Source organism: Rhinatrema bivittatum, chromosome 5 (genome assembly GCF_901001135.1).
Source record: "Rhinatrema bivittatum chromosome 5, aRhiBiv1.1, whole genome shotgun sequence".
Taxonomy (NCBI): domain Eukaryota; kingdom Metazoa; phylum Chordata; class Amphibia; order Gymnophiona; family Rhinatrematidae; genus Rhinatrema; species Rhinatrema bivittatum.
In genome coordinates this window covers 295463477-295482203 of record NC_042619.1, presented here as the reverse complement: position 1 = coordinate 295482203, position 18727 = coordinate 295463477, and the positions used below count along the sequence as shown (strand labels likewise).

Below are 18727 nucleotides of genomic sequence, written 5' to 3'. Positions count from 1 at the left end.
GACTTGTCTGACCTCCCTTGAGGGGGATAATCAACTTTCCCAAGAGCAAGCTTCAGCCATCCGAGACCCTGGAATTTTTGGGGGCACGATTCGACACTCGAGTCGGCAAGGTGTTCCTTCCAGACACGCGGGCGCTCAAACTCAGGGACCAAGTGCGCGATTTTCTCTCTCTTGCTCTGCCCACACCCCAGGTCCTGGGGTCCATGGCCTCCACTATCGATCTGGTTCCTTGGGCTTTTATGCATATGCATCCATTACAGAAAGCTTTGCTATCCCACTGGCAGCTGGTGTCGGAGCAATTTCAGATGCCCCTCCCATTCTCTGAGTCTACCGTCGCCGAGCTGCAATGGTGGCTCTCACCTGCCCATCTTCTGAAAGGGGTGTCCCTTCAGATGCCGCAGTGGATCGTTGTCACAACGGATGCCAGCCTCTCCAGCTGGGGAGTGGTGTGTCAGACCCAGTCTACATAAGGACACTGGTCCCCAGTCCAATCTCGCTGGCACATCAATTGATTGGAGGCTCGAGCGGTACACCTGGCTCTCAAGATCTTCCTTCCTTTACTCCATTGTAAGGCGGAGCGGGTTCTCTCGGACAACTCCACCACGGTGGCTTACATGAATCGGCAGGGAGGCACCAGGAGTTGCCTGGTGGCTCTGGAAGCTAGCAAGCTCATCATCTGGGTGGAACGTCACCTAGAGCGCTTAGCAGTGTCCCACATTGTGGGGAAGAAGAATGTTCAAGCCGATTTCCTTAGTTGCCAGCGGTTAGATCCCGGCGAGTGGGAGTTCTCAGACAGAGTGATGAATCTGATCATCCACAGTTGGTGTCCCTCACACTTAGATCTGATGGCCACGGTGAATAATGCGAAAGCTCCAAGCTTCTTCAGCTGCAGAAGGGAACATTGTGCGGAAGGAGTGGATGCGCTGGTCCTTCCCTGGCCTCACTACGTTCTCCTGTACGTGTTCCCTCCTTGATCACTAGTGAGCAAAGTGCTCAGAAGAATAGAGTTCCATTGGGGTCCCATCATTCTAGTGGTTCCAGAGTGTCTCTATAGACCGTGGTTCATGGATCTGGTGAGCCTCGCCATGGACGGCTCCATCTCGGTCATCTCCCCACCTTTGGTCCTGTATTTTTCGATCAAGCGAATCGCTTTTGTCTTGCGGCCTGGCTTTGAATGGCGGAGATTGAGAAAGAAGGGATATAAGGAAGAAGTTATATCTACTCTATTGAGGGCCCGAAAGCTGGCTACCTCTCTCGCTTATGTCTGGGTATGTAAGGTTTTCGAGAATGCATATATCACTTCAGGAGTGTCGGCTCATAAGGCTCTGGTTTCCCAAGTCCTTTCCTTCCTCCAGAATGGTCTCTCCAATGGTTTGTCTTTCAGTTCCTTGCGGGTGCAGATCTCTGCCCTCTGCTCCCTCTTAGGCAACATTGACGGTTACAAGTGGCAACTCATCCAGATGCCGTCCACTTCCTCAAGGGGGCCAAACATTTGAATCCGCCGATATGGGCTATTTGTCCCTTGTGGAGTATTAACTTGGTTCTTCTTGTTCTCTGCGAAGCTCCCTTCGAACCTCTATGGAGGGCTACACTTAAGGATTTGACTCTCAAAAAACAGTCTTTCTGGTGTCCATTTGTTCCACCAGAAGGGTGTCTGAGCTCCAAGCTTTGTCGTGCAGAGAACCTTTTCTCCATTTTTCTGATTCAGGGGTTTCCCTCAAGATGGTACCCTCCTTCTTGCCCAAGGTTGTGTCTTCCTTTCACATCAGTCAGTAGAACTCCTGGCCTTTTCTTCTGAAGACGTTGCAGACACATCTGGAAGTGATCTGCAGTGCCTGGATGTAAAACGGATTTTGTTACGTTACCTCCAGGTTACATATGAGTTCCGGGTTTTGGATCACCTGTTTGTCCTGTGGAGTGGCCCAAATAGGGGTAATAAGGCTTCAAAGGCCACTATTGCACGTTGGCTAAAAGAGGCTATTGTGTCGGCTTCCGTTCCGGAAAGTATAAAGGCCTATTCCTTGCATTCTCAGGTCACTTCTTGGGTGGAAAGTCAGTCGGTGTCTCCACAGGAAATATGTAGGGCAGCTACGTGGAAATCTCTGCATACTTTTGCTCGCCATTACCGCCTTGATGTACAGGCTTCAGTTTTTGGCTCCTTCGGGCAGCAGGTTCTTCGAGCGGGACTGTCTCGGTCCCACCTTGTTTAGAGAAGCTTTGTTACATCCCACGGTCTGGATTGATCCGGGTACATACAGGGAAAGGAAAATTGGTTCTTATCTGCTAATTTTCGTTCCTGTAGTAGCACGGATCAGTCCAGACACCCTCCCATGCTAGATCTGCTCCGTCCGCTCGAAGTTTCTTCCTTTACAGGTTTCCGGATACCTGAATCTTTTATTATTACTTAAGGCACCAGAAGCATCTCACAGATGAAAATGAAAATAAATCTTTATGCAAGAGCGTTTGTTATACAGAATTCTTTCAATTGTTTAATTTATCAGTTTTTTCTTGTTACTTGCTTGATCTAAGCGTTATATCTGCTTTGAAAGTGTTCTGTACTGAAGGGATGCAGGATAGGCTCTGTCCTGATATGGGATACCCATTCAGTTTTGGTCTGTCTCCATCTGCTGGACAGGAGGCTCAACCCATGGTCTGGACTGATCCATGGTACTACAGGAATGAAAATTAGCAGGTAAGAACCAATTTTACTATAGAAAGCTCTTACTATAACAGGTAAACACTTCTCTGGAATATTGAGCACCTGTGATGAGTAATTTTTAAATAATTCCAAAGGATCCAGTTTCTTTATAATTGGGAAATTGATAACCCTTAAATTCAATGATCTCATTGAATTTTCTAAATTTTTAAATTTTCTATTAAACACCCCTTCTACATTGATTTGATGATTCTGAACTTTTTCAACTTGCATAATTCATTTGTCTAATTCACACATTTCTCTTTGTTGATCTTCTAACATTTCAGTATTTTTCACAGAGAAATTATTTGTTTTCATTACCACATCAGTCTAATTTAGCTAAATAATTCCAAAGATTTTTAAAGTTATATTTACAGGTTTCAACATCACAGTACTAGTAGATTTAATTACCATTTCAATATCCTGTTGTTTTTCCTTAGAAGATTTATCTATCTTTGGGGTAATTGCTTCTTTAGGGATGTCACAAGAGCTTCCCAAGAGACTCAGCTGTGCTGTTTCTTGGGTCTCTCACTCTGTTAATTTCAGAACTTTAATATTTTGCTTATCTGCTCCCAATGAAGCATTCTTCATGCTCTTTTCCTGGCACTTCTAACCAGGAAACCCCTTCTGTGCCAGGTGGTGGAGGTGTTGCCGGCGCCCCTGGGCTTAATGATGTCTCTTCGACCAGAGGAGAATAGTTCCGCTCCAAACCTTCTCCTACATTGGTCTGCTCAACAGGGGATATATGGGGTGATCTTAAAGAGCTCCCCATTTCAATACCATCCTTTGCCCTGGCTCAACTGTGACACCACCAATTGGAGGCCTTAACTTGACCTTCCTTTTGGTATGTGGCATTTTCACCAAAGGAAATATAACAAGGAAATAATGCCAAAGGTATTAAGTGATATAAGAAGGATATAATTGCACAAAATTGCAAGAGATTTCACTTTCGGAGGCTTCTGAGGCAGGAGGAGATATAAAACTTTAAAACCTATCTGGGGGCGGGACCAAAGAGCTTCAGACGAGTATACATAGAGACCATCCAGATGAAGAGAAGATTTCAGGCAAAATCAGGCGATATCCAGGCAAGCCAGACAAAGCCCGGCATAGCCATGTGCCCCTTAGGTGCGTGAGGCTTTGGTAGCGCGCCGCAAGTAGGCCAATTAAATAGGCCCACTTCCGGATTCTCGCCCCTCGACGTCACAATTTTGAGCTGCTGGTTACCATCGGGGCAAGAAGGGAAACTCAACCCTGGACTCAAGCAGCTACTGGGAAATAAAAGTTCAGCTCCTTCTCCTCTCGGCCTCAGGTATATTGTACTCCTGATAGCAGATGGGAGACGGAGTCAGATTTCAAAGCTGACATCACTCTACATATACCCATGGAGGTAGCTTAGCTCTTCAATATTTCTCAGTCTCCTAAGCAGATGTGGACACTATCACACACACACTAGAATAGTGTTAGCAATTTTTAAAACAAAGAAGAAAGAAAATTTGCCTCAAGAAGACGAGCCTCGCTCTTCTGCGGTGATACCTAAGGTTCCCTCCCACAGTCGAGAATTCCTGAGGTGATTTCTGAGATCCGTCAGAGCCAAGCCTCAGTCCAATAGCCGGTTCTCGGCGTGGACTTAGCCCCCAGGGTGGCTGAGAGGCAGCGGGTGCAGAATCGAGCGAGGCGGTGAAGGTAATTTCCTCTCCCCCTGCAGCTGGAGACCGCCTGGCACGAGACTGAGAAACACCGAGACCAGGTAAGGTAGAAACCTCTCTTTTAAATCTCCGATCTCCAAGGCTCGAATAGCCGCACAGATCGTCCCTTCTGGTGACTGTTAAATTTGGGTTGAGCAGCTCCGTTTGAGCTAGGCCCCAATTCTGTGCGAGGGTCCACACATGTGGAGACCCTCCGGGGGGGGGGGGGGTGTGTCGCCATCTTGTCAATGTGGTTGTCGGCGCCATTTCCCCCCCCTTTGACCACCGTATTGTCCACACGACTGAGGTATGCACACAGCGGCACACACAATGGTGCCAGGTGCACAGCGGCCCGCATAACCCGTCCGAGCGCGGACAATTGTGCCGTGCGCACAGCAGCGTGCACATCTTAGGCGGGCGCACAAAGTTAGTAGCCCGCGTGCACATCTCTGTGCATTCCGCATGCACATCCTCGGCGCACCCGGAGTGAACAACTAAGCCTCCCGGCGCTTACCTACGCACACAGATGAGTTTTGAAGCCCTCCACATGCACAAACCATGGCACCGCCTGCCAAGAAGGCCAAGGGACAAGCCCTCTGCCCAGCCTGCCACCTGAGAACTGCACAACCTGAAGTGGCCTCCTTCCTATGCCAGCAGTGTGAAGAGGCTCAGGGGGAACCACAGCAAGGTCCCCTACGGCCAGTAGAAGTATCCAGATCCACTGATGTTTGTACCCCAGACCTAGATATCCCTAACTCGGCGCCCTCACAGGAAGGTACCTTGGGGTCTTTTACTACAACCCTATCTGGGATCAACATGGACCCAGGGACCTTCTCCTGGGTAGAATTCTTAAGGGCTGCAAACCTTTAACCAGGCTCAACCAGCCCCTGCTGTGCCCCAGTCTCAACCCCTGCCAGAATCACAAGACCTTCCCAGCACCTCCAGGGCTCATCGAGACATGCCTCTCCTAGCCAAGAACCTCTCTAATGGGGATACAGACACCTCGGGGGACGAGACTGACTCTACGATTCTTCCCCAAAGACGAGCTTCCAGCTCTCGTATATTAGACTCTGAAGATGCTGGGCATCCCAGGCTTGGATCCCACAGCGGAACCAAAGATGAACCCCCATCTTGGTGTCCCTCCATCAGGCCTCATGCTATTTCCCTATGTTGCAAGCCATCCAGCAACTGATTGACCTGGAATGGAATGCCCCGGAGGCCAGCTTCAAAGGAGGACGGGCCCTAGAAGCCCTATCCCCCTAGAACCCACGGCCAAGGAACTCCTACGGTTCCCAAAAGTGGGACACTATGGTCTGCGCAATCTCAAAGCGCACAACCATCCCCGGAGGAGCGGCATTCAAGGATGCCCAGGACAGACATCTGGAATCCATCCTTAAACAGTCCTTTGATATAGCAGCAATGACCCTGCAGATCACTTACTGCTGCGCCTTAGTGGCACATACCTGCTTGCTCCTCTCCAGAAATGCAACCATGCCCACTGAAACAATGGAACCTGCGGTATCCTTCCTCACAGATGCTACCTCAGATCTAGTACATACCTCAGCCAGGGGTGTCGCCTCAGCAGTGGCAGCCAGAAGACAACTATGGCTCCAGAATTGGTCAGCTGATGTGACCTCCAAAGTGAACCTCACAAGAATGCCTTTTAAAGGATCTCTCCTATTCGGTAGCAAATTGGAGAAGCCAACAAATGGGGCGAATCTCCGGTACTTCGACTACTGGAGGATAGGAACAAAAGATGCCAACGCTCCTCTCCCCGAAGAACCAAGGTCAGAGGATCACAGGGCTTTAGACCTTACAAGAACACACACTACCAAGCACCTCATCCCTCAGGAAGGTCCCAGTCCTTTCAGAACAGACACACCAAGAGGGGAGCAGGCTCGGGTACAGGCCCCGGCAGTACCCCACAATGAAATACATCCACAGGAAGAAGACATAGGGGGCAGATTTACCCTATTCTACCACAGATGGGTCGAGATAACGTCGGACAAGTGGTTCCTAACCAGGGTTATTCTCTGGAATTCCACAGCACCCCTTCAGACAAATTTATGAGATCATTATGCCACTCCCACTTCAAGAGGATGGCAGTGGAAACCACACTGGCAAGACTACTCAGCCTAAAGGCGATAACCCCGGTGCCCATGCACCAACAAAATATTGGTCACTATTCCATTTATTTTATCGTTGCGGCCTATCCTGGACCTCAAGACCGTCAATCGTTACCTGAGGTATGCATGGAAACCCTACATTCAGTATAAGGCCAGTACAGCCGGGAGAATTCCTGACCTCTCTGGATCTATCCGAAGCCTATCTCCACATCCTGGTCTATCGTGACCATCAGAGCTTCCTACGCTTTGCAATACTGGATCATCATTACGAGTTCCGGGCACTACCCTTCGGACTAGCTACCACCCCAGAACTTCACCAAAATCATGGTCGTAGTGGCAGCGACACTGAGAAAAGAAGGAATCCTAGTACATCCCTACCTGGACGATTGACTGATCAGAGCAAGATCTCCAGAGGAGAGTCACCAGGTGACCACCAGAGTCAAGAATCTACTGCAGGAACTCGGGTGGGTCGTCAACACAGCCAAGAGCTGCCTGCAGCCCTCCCAGTCGCTAGAGTACCTGGGAGTTCGTTTCGACACCAAACAGGTCAAGGTCTTCCTTCCCCCTCCAAGGAGAAGGAAACTGATGGGTCAGCTGCAAAAACTGTTGACCAACGCTTGCCCCAAGGTATGGGACTACCTCCAAGTCCTCGGCCTCATGACGTCAACCCTGGAAGTCGTCCCATGGGCAAGGGCCCACATGCAACCACTACAGCGTTCCCTACTGTCACGATGGAACCCAATGTCCCAGAACTACTCAGTGCACCTCCAGCAACCAGTAGAGGTTCGAAGCCAGCTCCAATGGTGGCTACAGGAAGACAACCTGAGCAAAGGAGTAAACCTATGCCCACCGAACTGGATCTTGTTCACCACGGATGCAAGCCTGCGAAGGTGGGGAGCCCACTATCAGGAACTGACGGCCCAGGGACAATGGAACAAGGAAGAGGTGGGATGGAACATAAACCGCCTGGAAGCTCAAGCAGATAGATTAGCCTGCTTACGATTCAGCCACAGACTCCGGGGCGAGTTTGTCAGAGTCATGTCGGACAACGCCACAACCGTTGCCTACATCAACCGTCAGGGAGGAACCAGAAGCCAGCAGGTGCCCCTGGATATAGACCCCCTCATGGCGTGGGCGGAAATAAACCTGCAAGGGATTTCGGCCTCCCACATCACGGGAAAAGACAATGTCTCTGTGGACTACCTCAGCAGAGAGAGCCTAGACCCAGGGGAATAGACGCTGTCGACCAAAGCCTTCCAATTGATAGTAAATGGCTGGGGTCTTCCAGCCTTGGAACTACTGGCAACCCAGTCCAATGCCCACGTTCCCAAGTTCTTCAGCCGCAGACGAGAACCGCAATCCTGGGGAATCGACGCCCTCATCCAGACCTAGCCACAGGAAGACCTACTGTAAGCATTCCCCCCATGGCCACTACTGGGCAGGATCATCCGCAAGATAGAACACCACAGGGGACTAGTGCTACTAGTGGCCCTGGATTGGCCAAGATGGCCATGGTACCCAGACATGTGGAGACTTCTTGTGCCTACCTCCACACAGGGACCTTCTCCGGCAGGGTCTGATCCTCCACGAAGATCCGACTATTCTCTCTTATGGTCTGGCCCTTGAGAGGATTCGCCTGAAGAAGAACGGATAATCTAAGGCAGTGATTGACACCTTGCTTCGAGCGCGCAAGTTCTCCACATCACTAGCTTACGTACGAATACGAAGAGTATTCGAAGCCTGGTGTGAGGACCATGGAATTCTCCTGAGGACAGTCAAGATCCCCATGATCCTGGAATTCCTTCAGGATGGTTTGAAGAGGTTGTCTCTCAACTCCCTCAAGGTTCAGGTGGCCGCGCTGACCTGCTTCAGAGCCAAAGTGGACGGCATCAGACTATCAACCCATCCAGATGTTTCCTGCTTCCTGAGAATTGTTAAACAACTCCGGCCACCCCTAAAGTGGCCGGTGCCCATATGGAATCTCAATCTAGTACTGGACATCCTAGCGGGAACTTCCTTCAGACCAACATGCGGTCTGTCACTACGTCTCCTGACCTTGAAGACTGCATTCTTGGTAGTAATATGTTCAACCCGTTGCACCTCCGAACTTCAAGCACTATCCTGTCGGGAACTGTTCCTCAGGTTCACATCTGGAGCCATACAGCTGTGCACTGTTCCCTCCTTTCTATCGAAAGTGGTTTCTCAGTTTCACCTGAACCAAACCATCTCACTGCCATCTCCAGATGAACATAAGGACTCGGAAGACTCACACCTTCTTCACCATCTAAATGTCGGCAGACTCCTAGTCCGATACCTGGAAAGATCAACCCCGTTGCGAAAGACGGACCGCCTATTCATCCTTCACAGCGGAAAGAAATAGGGGGAAGTGGTCTCGCGGGCAACCGTAGCCCGCTGGATCAAAGAAGTTACCAAGGCGGCCTACATGGAGGCAGGGAAACCCCTACCTCTGTAAGTCAAAGCCCATTCAACAAGGGCCCAGGCAGTATCCTGGGCAGAAACCAAGCTGCTGTCACCCGCCGAGATCTGTCGAGTAGCAACGTGTTCCTCCATACACACCTTCTCCAGGTTCTATCACCTGGATGTCCAGGCTGGGGAGGCCACAGCCTTTGCAAGGGCAGTATTAAGTGGGCCACGGGCAGCCTCCTGCCCTGTTCGGGAGTAGCATTTTTACGTCCCATTGGTCCTGAGTCCATCTGGCTACATGCTAGGAAATGGATAAATTACTTACCTGATAATTTCGTTTTCCTTAGTGTAGACAGATGGACTCAGCACCCTGCCCATGGCTGCCCCAGAATCCAGGAACCTCAGGCAACAAGCCCTGAGACTAAGACAAGCACGGGTAAGCCATGTTTTACCCCTAGTTCAAGACACCCATAGTTTTCTGGTGTTGCGACCGTCGGTCTGCGACAACTTTTCCCCGCCTACCTCACTCTTCTTGCGGCTCCTCCCGCTCACCTCGGACTACTGGCTGCCATGGTGTCTGTCTGCCGACCTGTCCGGCATTCCCGGACTGGCTTTGGTGCTTCCCACCATGCTCCTCCAAGGTACCATAGGGTGCGCGTGCGCCGCCCTCATCTTTATTTCCTCATTGGCGCGAACCTCAGGGGCGTCCCCCTGAGATGGCATCATGTTGCCCGGATATTTAAGCCTACAATTTTTGCTAGCTAATTGAGTCAGCAACCGGAACTCTACGGATGGGATTTGCTCTCCGAACCAAAGCTACTCTGCCACTCCAGCTTATCTGGAACTCTTATTGCTAATGGGGTACCCACTCCTCGGGGGCCTCTTCTGCTTCTTTTAGGTGCTACCAGGAGGCTGGTAATCACTCCTCAAGGGCCCATGTTCCCTGAGTCGCTGCCTGCATCTACCACCCTATCTACTTGGAAGACTTAAGAAAACATAAGAACATAACACTAACAGTTTCCATCTGTGAGTACAACTACCATCTATTCCCACAGTACTGCTTCCCTGGAACCAGGTACTCGCTCCTCGAGGGCCTGCCCTCTGTTCCAGTGCCAGACCTCTCGTCTAGTGGAATTGCTGTGTGAGTACAACACCACTGAGTCTCTCTGTTCTAAGGGATCAGGTATTCGCTCCTCGAGGGCCTGCTCTCCCTGTCTCGGAGCTTCTCCATTTCTACCTGGGACTCTGTATGTTTATCTGTGTACTCATAACTCTCAGTCTCTTTCCATTACAGCACAGCCAAGTGGAGGATTCGCTGTTCCAGCGTCCTGTAGATACTCGCCCAGCCGGGCTCAACATCTACTACTCACCACTGCCACCTCTGGTGGTTTCCAATAATTGTTTAAAGATTCAATCTGTGTTTGTGTGTCCAGAGTCTAGCCTGACACCGTGGTCCCTCACGGGACTACCCACGTGGGCATGGTCAGCTGCCACAGTGTCCAAGGATCCACTCAAACATCAATAACTATAACAGCTGGGTGTTGGCATTATTCGGTTGAGTGCACTGGCGGTTTCCAACCTGGAAATCAGTTGAATCAGTCCTAGTTAATCAAGTTAATCAAGTTCTTAATGCACACATATATCCACAGTAGCTTTTTGAGGAGAATACTGAAGCTACCTGCATGGGTATATGTAGAGTGACGTCAGCTTTGAAATCTGACTCAATCTCCCATCTGCTATCAGGAGTACACTATACCCATTGATCCTGTCTACACTATGGAAAACGAAATTATCAGGTATGTAATTTCTCCATTTCTTAGCGTGTAGCCAGATGGACTCAGGACCAATGGGATGTACAAAACTGCTAAGAGGAAGAGGAAGGGAGGTAAGATGAGAGGTTGGACGTCTGTTTTAGCATGCCTTATTTGACCTATCTGCAAACATCCCTGAATAGGGAGTAGGCAGTAATTGTGTAAATTGCAAAAAAGAGATTATATGAGAAAAAAGAACACTGTTCTTTCTGTTTTTTCCCTTACAGTATAAAAATGTCAATAATGAAACTGCCATGATATTGGAAGTTATCGACTATGTTAGTCTTGCTGACACTGTAAGTTGCTATTTTTCCTGATACTTTATTTTAAGCATAAGAAAAATATTTTACTGGTTCTGCCTTTTTAAATGACATTGTTAATCCTTTTGAACTATTTTTTGTTGGGGAGAAGAGATAAGGCCTGGATCTTCAAAGCCCTATGCACGCTGGGCCTATTTTAGAAAGGCCCGGCGATGTGCTTAAAGCCCTGGGATGCGCGAATGTCCCGGGGCTTCGAAAAAGGGGAGGGGTGGGGCAGTCCTGGGGGCAGGGCGGGACACAGCAGCAAATGGCACAGTGGCCATTTGCTGCTGTGTCAGAGGATTGCGTGCCGGCAGACTGCCAGAGTGCGCAACTTGCGCCTGCCCAGAGGCAGGCACAAGAGGTAAAATAAAAGCTGGGGGGTTTAGGATAGGGCTGGGGGGCGGAAGGGGAAGGGAGGTTAGGTTAGGGGTTAGGAAGTTCCCTCCGAGGCTGCTTCAAAATCTGAGTGGCCTCAGAGGGAACAGGGGAAGGCCGCGGGCGTCGGCATGCGCAAGATGCACTAGTGTGCACCCTCTTGCGCGCGCTGACCCTCAATTTTATAACATGCATGCACTTGCGCGTGCATGTTATAAAATCGGGCGTCCATGTGTGCGTGCCGGGTAGCGCACTAACATGGATGCCCACGTGTAGGTTTTAAAATTTACTCATAAGTGCAGAAGTTTCCTCTTGTTCCTTTGAACTTCCAGCTCAATCTGAGCAGGCCTTTACTTGAACTACAGTGCCATGAGCCTTCGTGAGTTTCCCTAATTTTTAAACACCTTCCTTCCCTCCCAAACCTCATGTGGTAGCAACAGTCCTTGACCAGGTGACACAGATCATGACTTCTTCTGAAATCCTGAGTCTGATCACTAGGTGTCATCCTTATGCAATGGTGGAGACTCCTTCACCCCCAAAGACTTCCTGTGAACCAGAAACAGGGCTCAGTAATCAAATCTTGATTTCCTGCATTATTCTGCTCTCTTTTTTTTTTTTCTAAGAGGAAATTAAAACTTTGGGAAAAAAATTACAAGTTCAAAATCATGTGAAAAAACTGGCTTATGGGCATTTGCTCTGTTTTTGCTACAATTTTGCCTGAACTTAAATTAGGCTTAAAGTCCTTTACAAACTAATTATAGGTCGTAATGCACAGGTTTTTTTGATAGCCTCTTTTTGGCAGTTCTATGAAACTCGGGCTATATCTGCTTAGTTTTAATAGTTATGTTTAAATCTGTTTTATTGGTTTTCCAAAAGCAAACAATCAAACAGTTCAGGAGCACTGGGTTGCTCTGACCAGTAACCCAACCAATCCCCAACTTCCCGCAGTAACATCCCCCTCCCTCTGGAAGGCTACTCATGAAGTCCTTAAGCGGGTTCCAATGGAACTGTCCCAGTAAAGTCATTCAAAAGCATACTCTGCTTCTTGTGAGGGAGCGATTGAATATAAAGTTCCCAAATCGGAAGAAAGGTTTTAGTCTTCTTGGTAGTGTCCACCTGTTTGACGTAAATTATTTTTTTGTTTTGTTTTGTTTTCTCAGTTTTGCTATTGGGTGAAAATAAAATGTTAATGGCAATGGGAAGGAATCTGCATTGAAATTCTCTCATTTGAGCATTCTAGGGATTCCAATTTTGTTCTGTACAATCAGCTTTTTGTTAACTGCTTTTTGCCCTTCTTGATTCTTCCCAATTGGATTTTGCTGTCTTTCTTCATGCTGCTGGAATGCATTACAATATGGTTAGTTTTAGAAAACAAAATATTTTAAGGATGAAATTGGGAAGTGCTCCCCTGACAATTGAAACCTATTGTATTTAAAGCAGCAGTTTAATAAAGCTTGAGAAACCTTTAAAAATTGTTCATTTTATATAATAAAGACCTACAGTGACAGAGCTATCTAAGTGTGTGTATATATATATATATATATGTCCTGGCTGCCAGTGCGTGCATGTTAAAAAATCGGGGGGGGGGGGAGGTGTCAAATTTGGCAACTTTCGTGCGGCGATGCATTGAGGCCTTCCCCAGATCCCTCCCAGTCTGCTACAATTAAGGAGCGGACTGGGAGGGAACTTTCCTACCCCCTACCCTAACTTCCCTTCCCCTCTCCTCCCCACCCTCTAAAACCCTTTCTTTTTTTTTTTCTACCTTTTATTTTGCAAGTTACTTCAGGGCCGGCAGCCGGGACAGTGAGGAATGGCGCTGTCCTGGACCGTCCCTTCAGAGAGGCCTGGCTCTTGTGCACGTAACGGGGGTTATGTGCACGTCCGGGCCTTTTCTAAAATGTGCGCAGCGAGCACAAGGCCTGGCTGTGCGTATAACCCCCATTTTTTATGTGCAGGTTTTTAAAAAAAATCCGCTCATAATTTTGTAAGTGAATTTTAAAAGCCCTACGTGCGCCAAAGCCGAGAGATAAGTTGGACCGGCATACGCCATTCAGAATTTATGAGCCGCCCATGTACACATGTATCTCCCACTTTGTGCGCAAGTCAAAAATTTAGAAAAAGGGGCGGGGCTGGGGTGTGTTGGGGGAAGGCCAAAGGCACGAACCGGGGTCCCTGGGTCCCTTGTGTAACTTTACTACTGCTATGGATGACATTTAAGTAGAAAAAAAATCTAGTCAGTGGGGTTTTAAGGGTTGGGGCTAACAGGTGGAAAAGGAGGCTAATAAATTAAATTTGGTTAACTGGGAATGAACTGAGAAAACTAGCTATGGCACTGGTTTGCGTCCCTTATAAAATTCCCCCACTTACATGGGAGATGCATTTGAGCATACATGTGTGCATCTATTTAAAATTAAATGCACATATTTGCACATCCAGGCTGTTTTAAAACATGCGCGCATATATGCTCATATGTTATAAAAAGGACGTGTCTCTGGACGCGAGCCAGCAAATGCGCACATATATACCCGTACGCCAGTATTAAAGTTACCGTCATAGATTGTATATGTGTACATATATATATATGTAAGAACCCCACCCAACAGCACACTTTATCAGAAAAAATTGATTTAAATAAGTAATCTCTAACTTCACTGTCATCTCCTTTACCGTATTATTAATATCATTTGTTATACAATTGCACTCTATTGGAATCGATTGTGTTACCCTGTAAATATCATTTAGGAATCAATTTTGCTACCTTGTAAATATTTTCCTGTTCAGTTATCTCCCCACTTTTTCTTTTCCAGATCCCAGTTATCATTACCCTGTTTTATTGTAACTGTTGCACTTTCCTAACCACTCTCTTGCTACTGTGGTTCAAGTTCTCTATACTTTACACACATTGTTAAATGTAAACCGGTTTGATGTGATTCTTGTCATGAAAATCGCTATAGCAAAATAATAAATTAAAAAAAAAAATGTATATATATGTATAGTGAAAAACACTTAGTACTGCAAAGAAATATACAAAGGGCTTCTCACTCTATTATAAAAGATATAATTCAAAAGAAAGTGTGCCCATATATTTTACATACAGTTATTAGGAAAATATCACAAAGCTTTATCCCAGGACAAGCAGGATGTAGTCCTCACATATGGGTGACGTCACCGAACGGAGCCCAGGCGGGAAAGCTTTCTGTCAAAGTTTCTAGAAACTTTTGACTGGCCCTGTGAGGCCACTGAGCATGCTCAGCATGCTATGATATTCTCTGCCACAGGTGTCTCTCTTTAGTCTTCACTTTTCCGCGCTGCCGTTCGCACTGCGGACCGATAGCCTTACCGTTGGGAATCTCGTTTTTGACTGAAAAGTCATTTTCTCTAAATATTCTCTATCACGGGAAGATTTCTGCCTCGCCGGCTGGTGAGTACTGTTTTTTTTTAAAGAAATTTTCGGCTGAAAATTTTTCACACACACACACGTTCGTCATCGACGGCCGTCGATCAAAAATGGCGACCGGTTTTAAAAAATGCCCGGTCTGCAACAGAACTATGTCTATTACCGATCCCCATTCGGAGTGTGTAATGTGCCTCGGGGAACAACATGATGTCAATTCCTGTGAGAAATGTGCTGAAATGACAGTCAAGGGAAGAAAGGCCAGGCAAGAGAAGATGGAACACCTTTTTTCTCTTCAACTAATTCCTTCTCCCTCAAAAGCACCGAGGTCGTCTCCGGCTGGCGCCACAAAGAAAGTTCTCCTTAAAAAACCGCGTCCGAATGGATCGGGGGACCGTTCATCCTCGCCATCTTCTGTACTCTCTGCGAGAACGATCCAAAACTAAACATCGCCATCGATCATCCTCCGAAACACCGTCCCAGGATGAGTCGATGCCAAAGCGGTCTAAAAACCAAGACACGCCGGTGATTGGGCCTTCGCTGTCACCGACACCAACACCGTCATCGATGGTCGTTGCACTACCATCGCATACACCATCGGCTCCCTCGTTCACACCACAGCTTGAATTGTCTGCAATGATTAAACAAGCTGTTTTTCAAGCTCTTCAAGAGCAACAACTTCCGACAGGCCTGTCGATGCCGACCTCCGAGTCGATGCCGATACCCTCGATATCGATGCCGATACCCTCAGTATCGATGCCGATGCCTCCAGCATCGATGCCGATGGCTATGCCATCGATGCTGATACCTTCACCGTCAGTATCGATGCCGATGCTTCTACCTACACCATCGATGCCGGTGATAACACCGATGACAACAACATCTTTTCCCTCAAGATCCTCGGCGGATACTATAACCACTACACCGAGGCTACTGACTCAATCTACATCGATGATTTTTCAAATTCCATCAACGAATCTAACGACTGCATCTCTGCAGCAACCTATTCCATCGGAGGAGGTCCACGATGAAGCATTTTATCATCGCCTCCTACAAAGATACCAAAACGTCATCGACAAATTACCACCTATTACAGAAAGGAAGGTATCTGCTGATTTTTTCCTCGATCCACAACCTGGACCTTCCGGGCTGCCAGCCCCTCCAGTTCCAACAACTTATAGAGAGGAATCAGAAGACTCCTGGGATGATGAACCCTCTCAATTTTCCTCAGAGGAGTTCATGTCCAATCCTTCTTCTCCTGACCGAAGAAAGAAGTCACCTCCGGAAGATCTTTCCTTCTCATCCTTCATACAAACTATGTCTGATTCCATTCCATTTAAATTGGCTGCTGAGGAGGATACCAGAACACAAACTCTCGAAGTACTACAGTTTGTGGATCCACCCAAACAGGTACTAGCAATACCTGTACATGAGGTGTTACTGGAACTTCAAAAAAGAATCTGGGAACACCCAGCTTCCATACCTGCAGTAAACAAAAGAGTAGAAACTACTTACATTGTTCAACCAGCTCCTGGGTACCATAAACATCAATTGCCCCATCAATCTGTCGTTGTGGAATCAGCACAGAAGAAATCTAAACGTGTGCGTCCACACTCCTCCATCCCACCAGGCAGGGAGCACAGGTTCCTGGACACATTGGGTAAGAAGATTTACCAGAGTTCCATGCTGAGTACTAAAATCTCTGCATATCAACTCTATATAACTCAACATCAAAGAAATCTCTGGAAAGAGATGGAACAATTCATCACTTCCTTACCAACTCAATTCCAAGAGCCTGCTCAAGAAATTATATCAAAAGGTCTTGAAGCAGGAAAACACGAAGTAAGAGCAGTTTATGACAACTTCGAAACTGCTTCAAGAACAGCAGCAGCAGGAATCACTGCTCACCGTGGGCCTGGCTCAAGGCATCTGACCTCAGGCTTGAGGTTCAAGATAAGCTTGTTGACCTTCCCTGTCTTGGTGACAATCTCTTTGGAGATAAAATTCAAGAAGCGGTTCAACAGCTCAAGGACCACACGGAGACACTAAAACAACTGTCTCAGACCCCACAAGAATCTGTTGGTCAGCCTTCTCGTCGTCCTCCACGAAGAGATGAAAGACGCTCTTACTACAGGCCATGCAAATACTACCAACCAACAAATAGAGGTAGATCCACTAGGCCAACTCAGCATTCTCAAGCCAGACAATCCAGACCCGCCCGCCCACAACCACCGGCGCAGACAGGGCCTGCAACAGGCTTTTGAGGATTACACCAGAGAACAGATTCAACCTTGCAATCCCAAACCAAACCTACCAGTTGGAGGCAGAATATCCCTTTTTCACAAAAATTGGCAAAACATAACCTCAGATCAATGGGTTCTTTCAATAGTTGCCCGAGGTTACAAACTAAATTTCACTTCAATTCCTCCAGAATTTCCACCAACATCATGCCAACAACAAAAATCTCAACTTCATCAATTACAAACAGAATTATCCACCCTTCTGAAATCCAAGGCCATTCAACCAGTGCCTCGGAAGCAGAAGGGCAGGGGATTCTACTCCAAATATTTCCTCATTCCAAAGAAAACAGGAGGCCTACGTCCCATCCTAGACCTCAGAAATCTCAACAAATTTCTAAAGAAAGAAAAGTTCAGGATGGTTTCTCTAGGCACCATGCTTCCACTTCTTCAAGCAAAGGATTGGCTTTGTTCTCTGGATCTTCAAGATGCTTATGCTCACATTCCAATATACCCTCCTCATCGCAAATACCTGCGCTTCACAGTGGGTCTTCAACATTACCAATACAGAGTTCTCCCATTTGGACTGGCATCGACTCCCAGAGTCTTCACCAAATGTCTAGCAGTAATAGCAGGACAATTACACAAAGAAGGTGTCCATGTCTTCCCATACCTAGACGACTGGCTCATAAAGAGTCCATCTCAACAAGGAGCAATAACTTCTCTCAACCGAACAATTGCTCTGCTTCACTCCCTGGGATTTCTCATCAATTATCAAAAATCCCATCTCACTCCAACTCATCTGCTTCAATTCATAGGAGCAGATTTGAACACAATCCAAGCAAAGGCCATTCTACCCATAGAACGGGCAGAAACCCTTATTCAGTTAGCAAGGTCCATTTCCTTACGGACACAAACCACAGCTCATCAGTTTCTGATTCTGTTAGGTCACATGGCATCAACAGTTCATGTTACTCCTATGGCAAGGCTAGCCATGAGAGTAACTCAATGGACTCTAAGGTCACAATGGATCCAAGCAATTCAACCATTACACTATCTAATTCAAGTGACCCACCAACTAAGATCGTCTCTACTTTGGTGGACCAACATGGACAACCTGTGCAAAGGCCTACCTTTCCAACAACCTGTCCCACAGACTACTTTAACTACGGATGCCTCCACCTTGGGATGGGGAGCTCATATAGACAATCTCCACACACAGGGAACCTGGACAAAACTCGAAGCAACATATCAAATCAATTTTCTGGAACTTCGAGCGATACGTTACACACTGCATGCGTTCCAGGATTGCCTTTCACGCAAGACTGTTCTCATTCAAACAAACAATACAGTAGCCATGTGGTACATCAACAAACAGGGAGGTACGGGCTCGTATCTCCTTTGTCAAGAAGCTGCACAGATTTGGGGCTGGGCCCTGACTCACTCAATGTCTCTACGAGCCACATATCTGGCAGGCATTCACAATGTAGTGGCGGACCGACTCAGCCATCATTTCCAACCACACGAATGGTCCCTGGATCCTACCATAGCAACCAGGATCTTTCAACGCTGGGGTCAACCGACAATAGACCTCTTTGCATCACCTCTGAATCACAAAGTGGACAACTTCTGTTCTTTATACAGACAGAAGAACCAACCAGCCAAGGACGCCTTTGCT

At 47.5% G+C, this 18727-nt stretch overlaps 1 protein-coding gene across 2 annotated transcripts in view; it reads left to right on the top strand.

Annotated features, from left to right (window-relative positions):
* The window catches only part of LOC115092810 (disintegrin and metalloproteinase domain-containing protein 9-like), a 606381-nt gene that overhangs the window by 196476 nt on the left and 391178 nt on the right, over window positions 1-18727 (top strand). For both annotated transcript variants that reach the window (XM_029604139.1, XM_029604138.1), the window contains exon 8: window positions 10969-11037. In XM_029604139.1, coding sequence (XP_029459999.1) covers window positions 10969-11037 — 69 coding nt within the window. The remainder of the gene's footprint in view (window positions 1-10968; window positions 11038-18727) is intronic.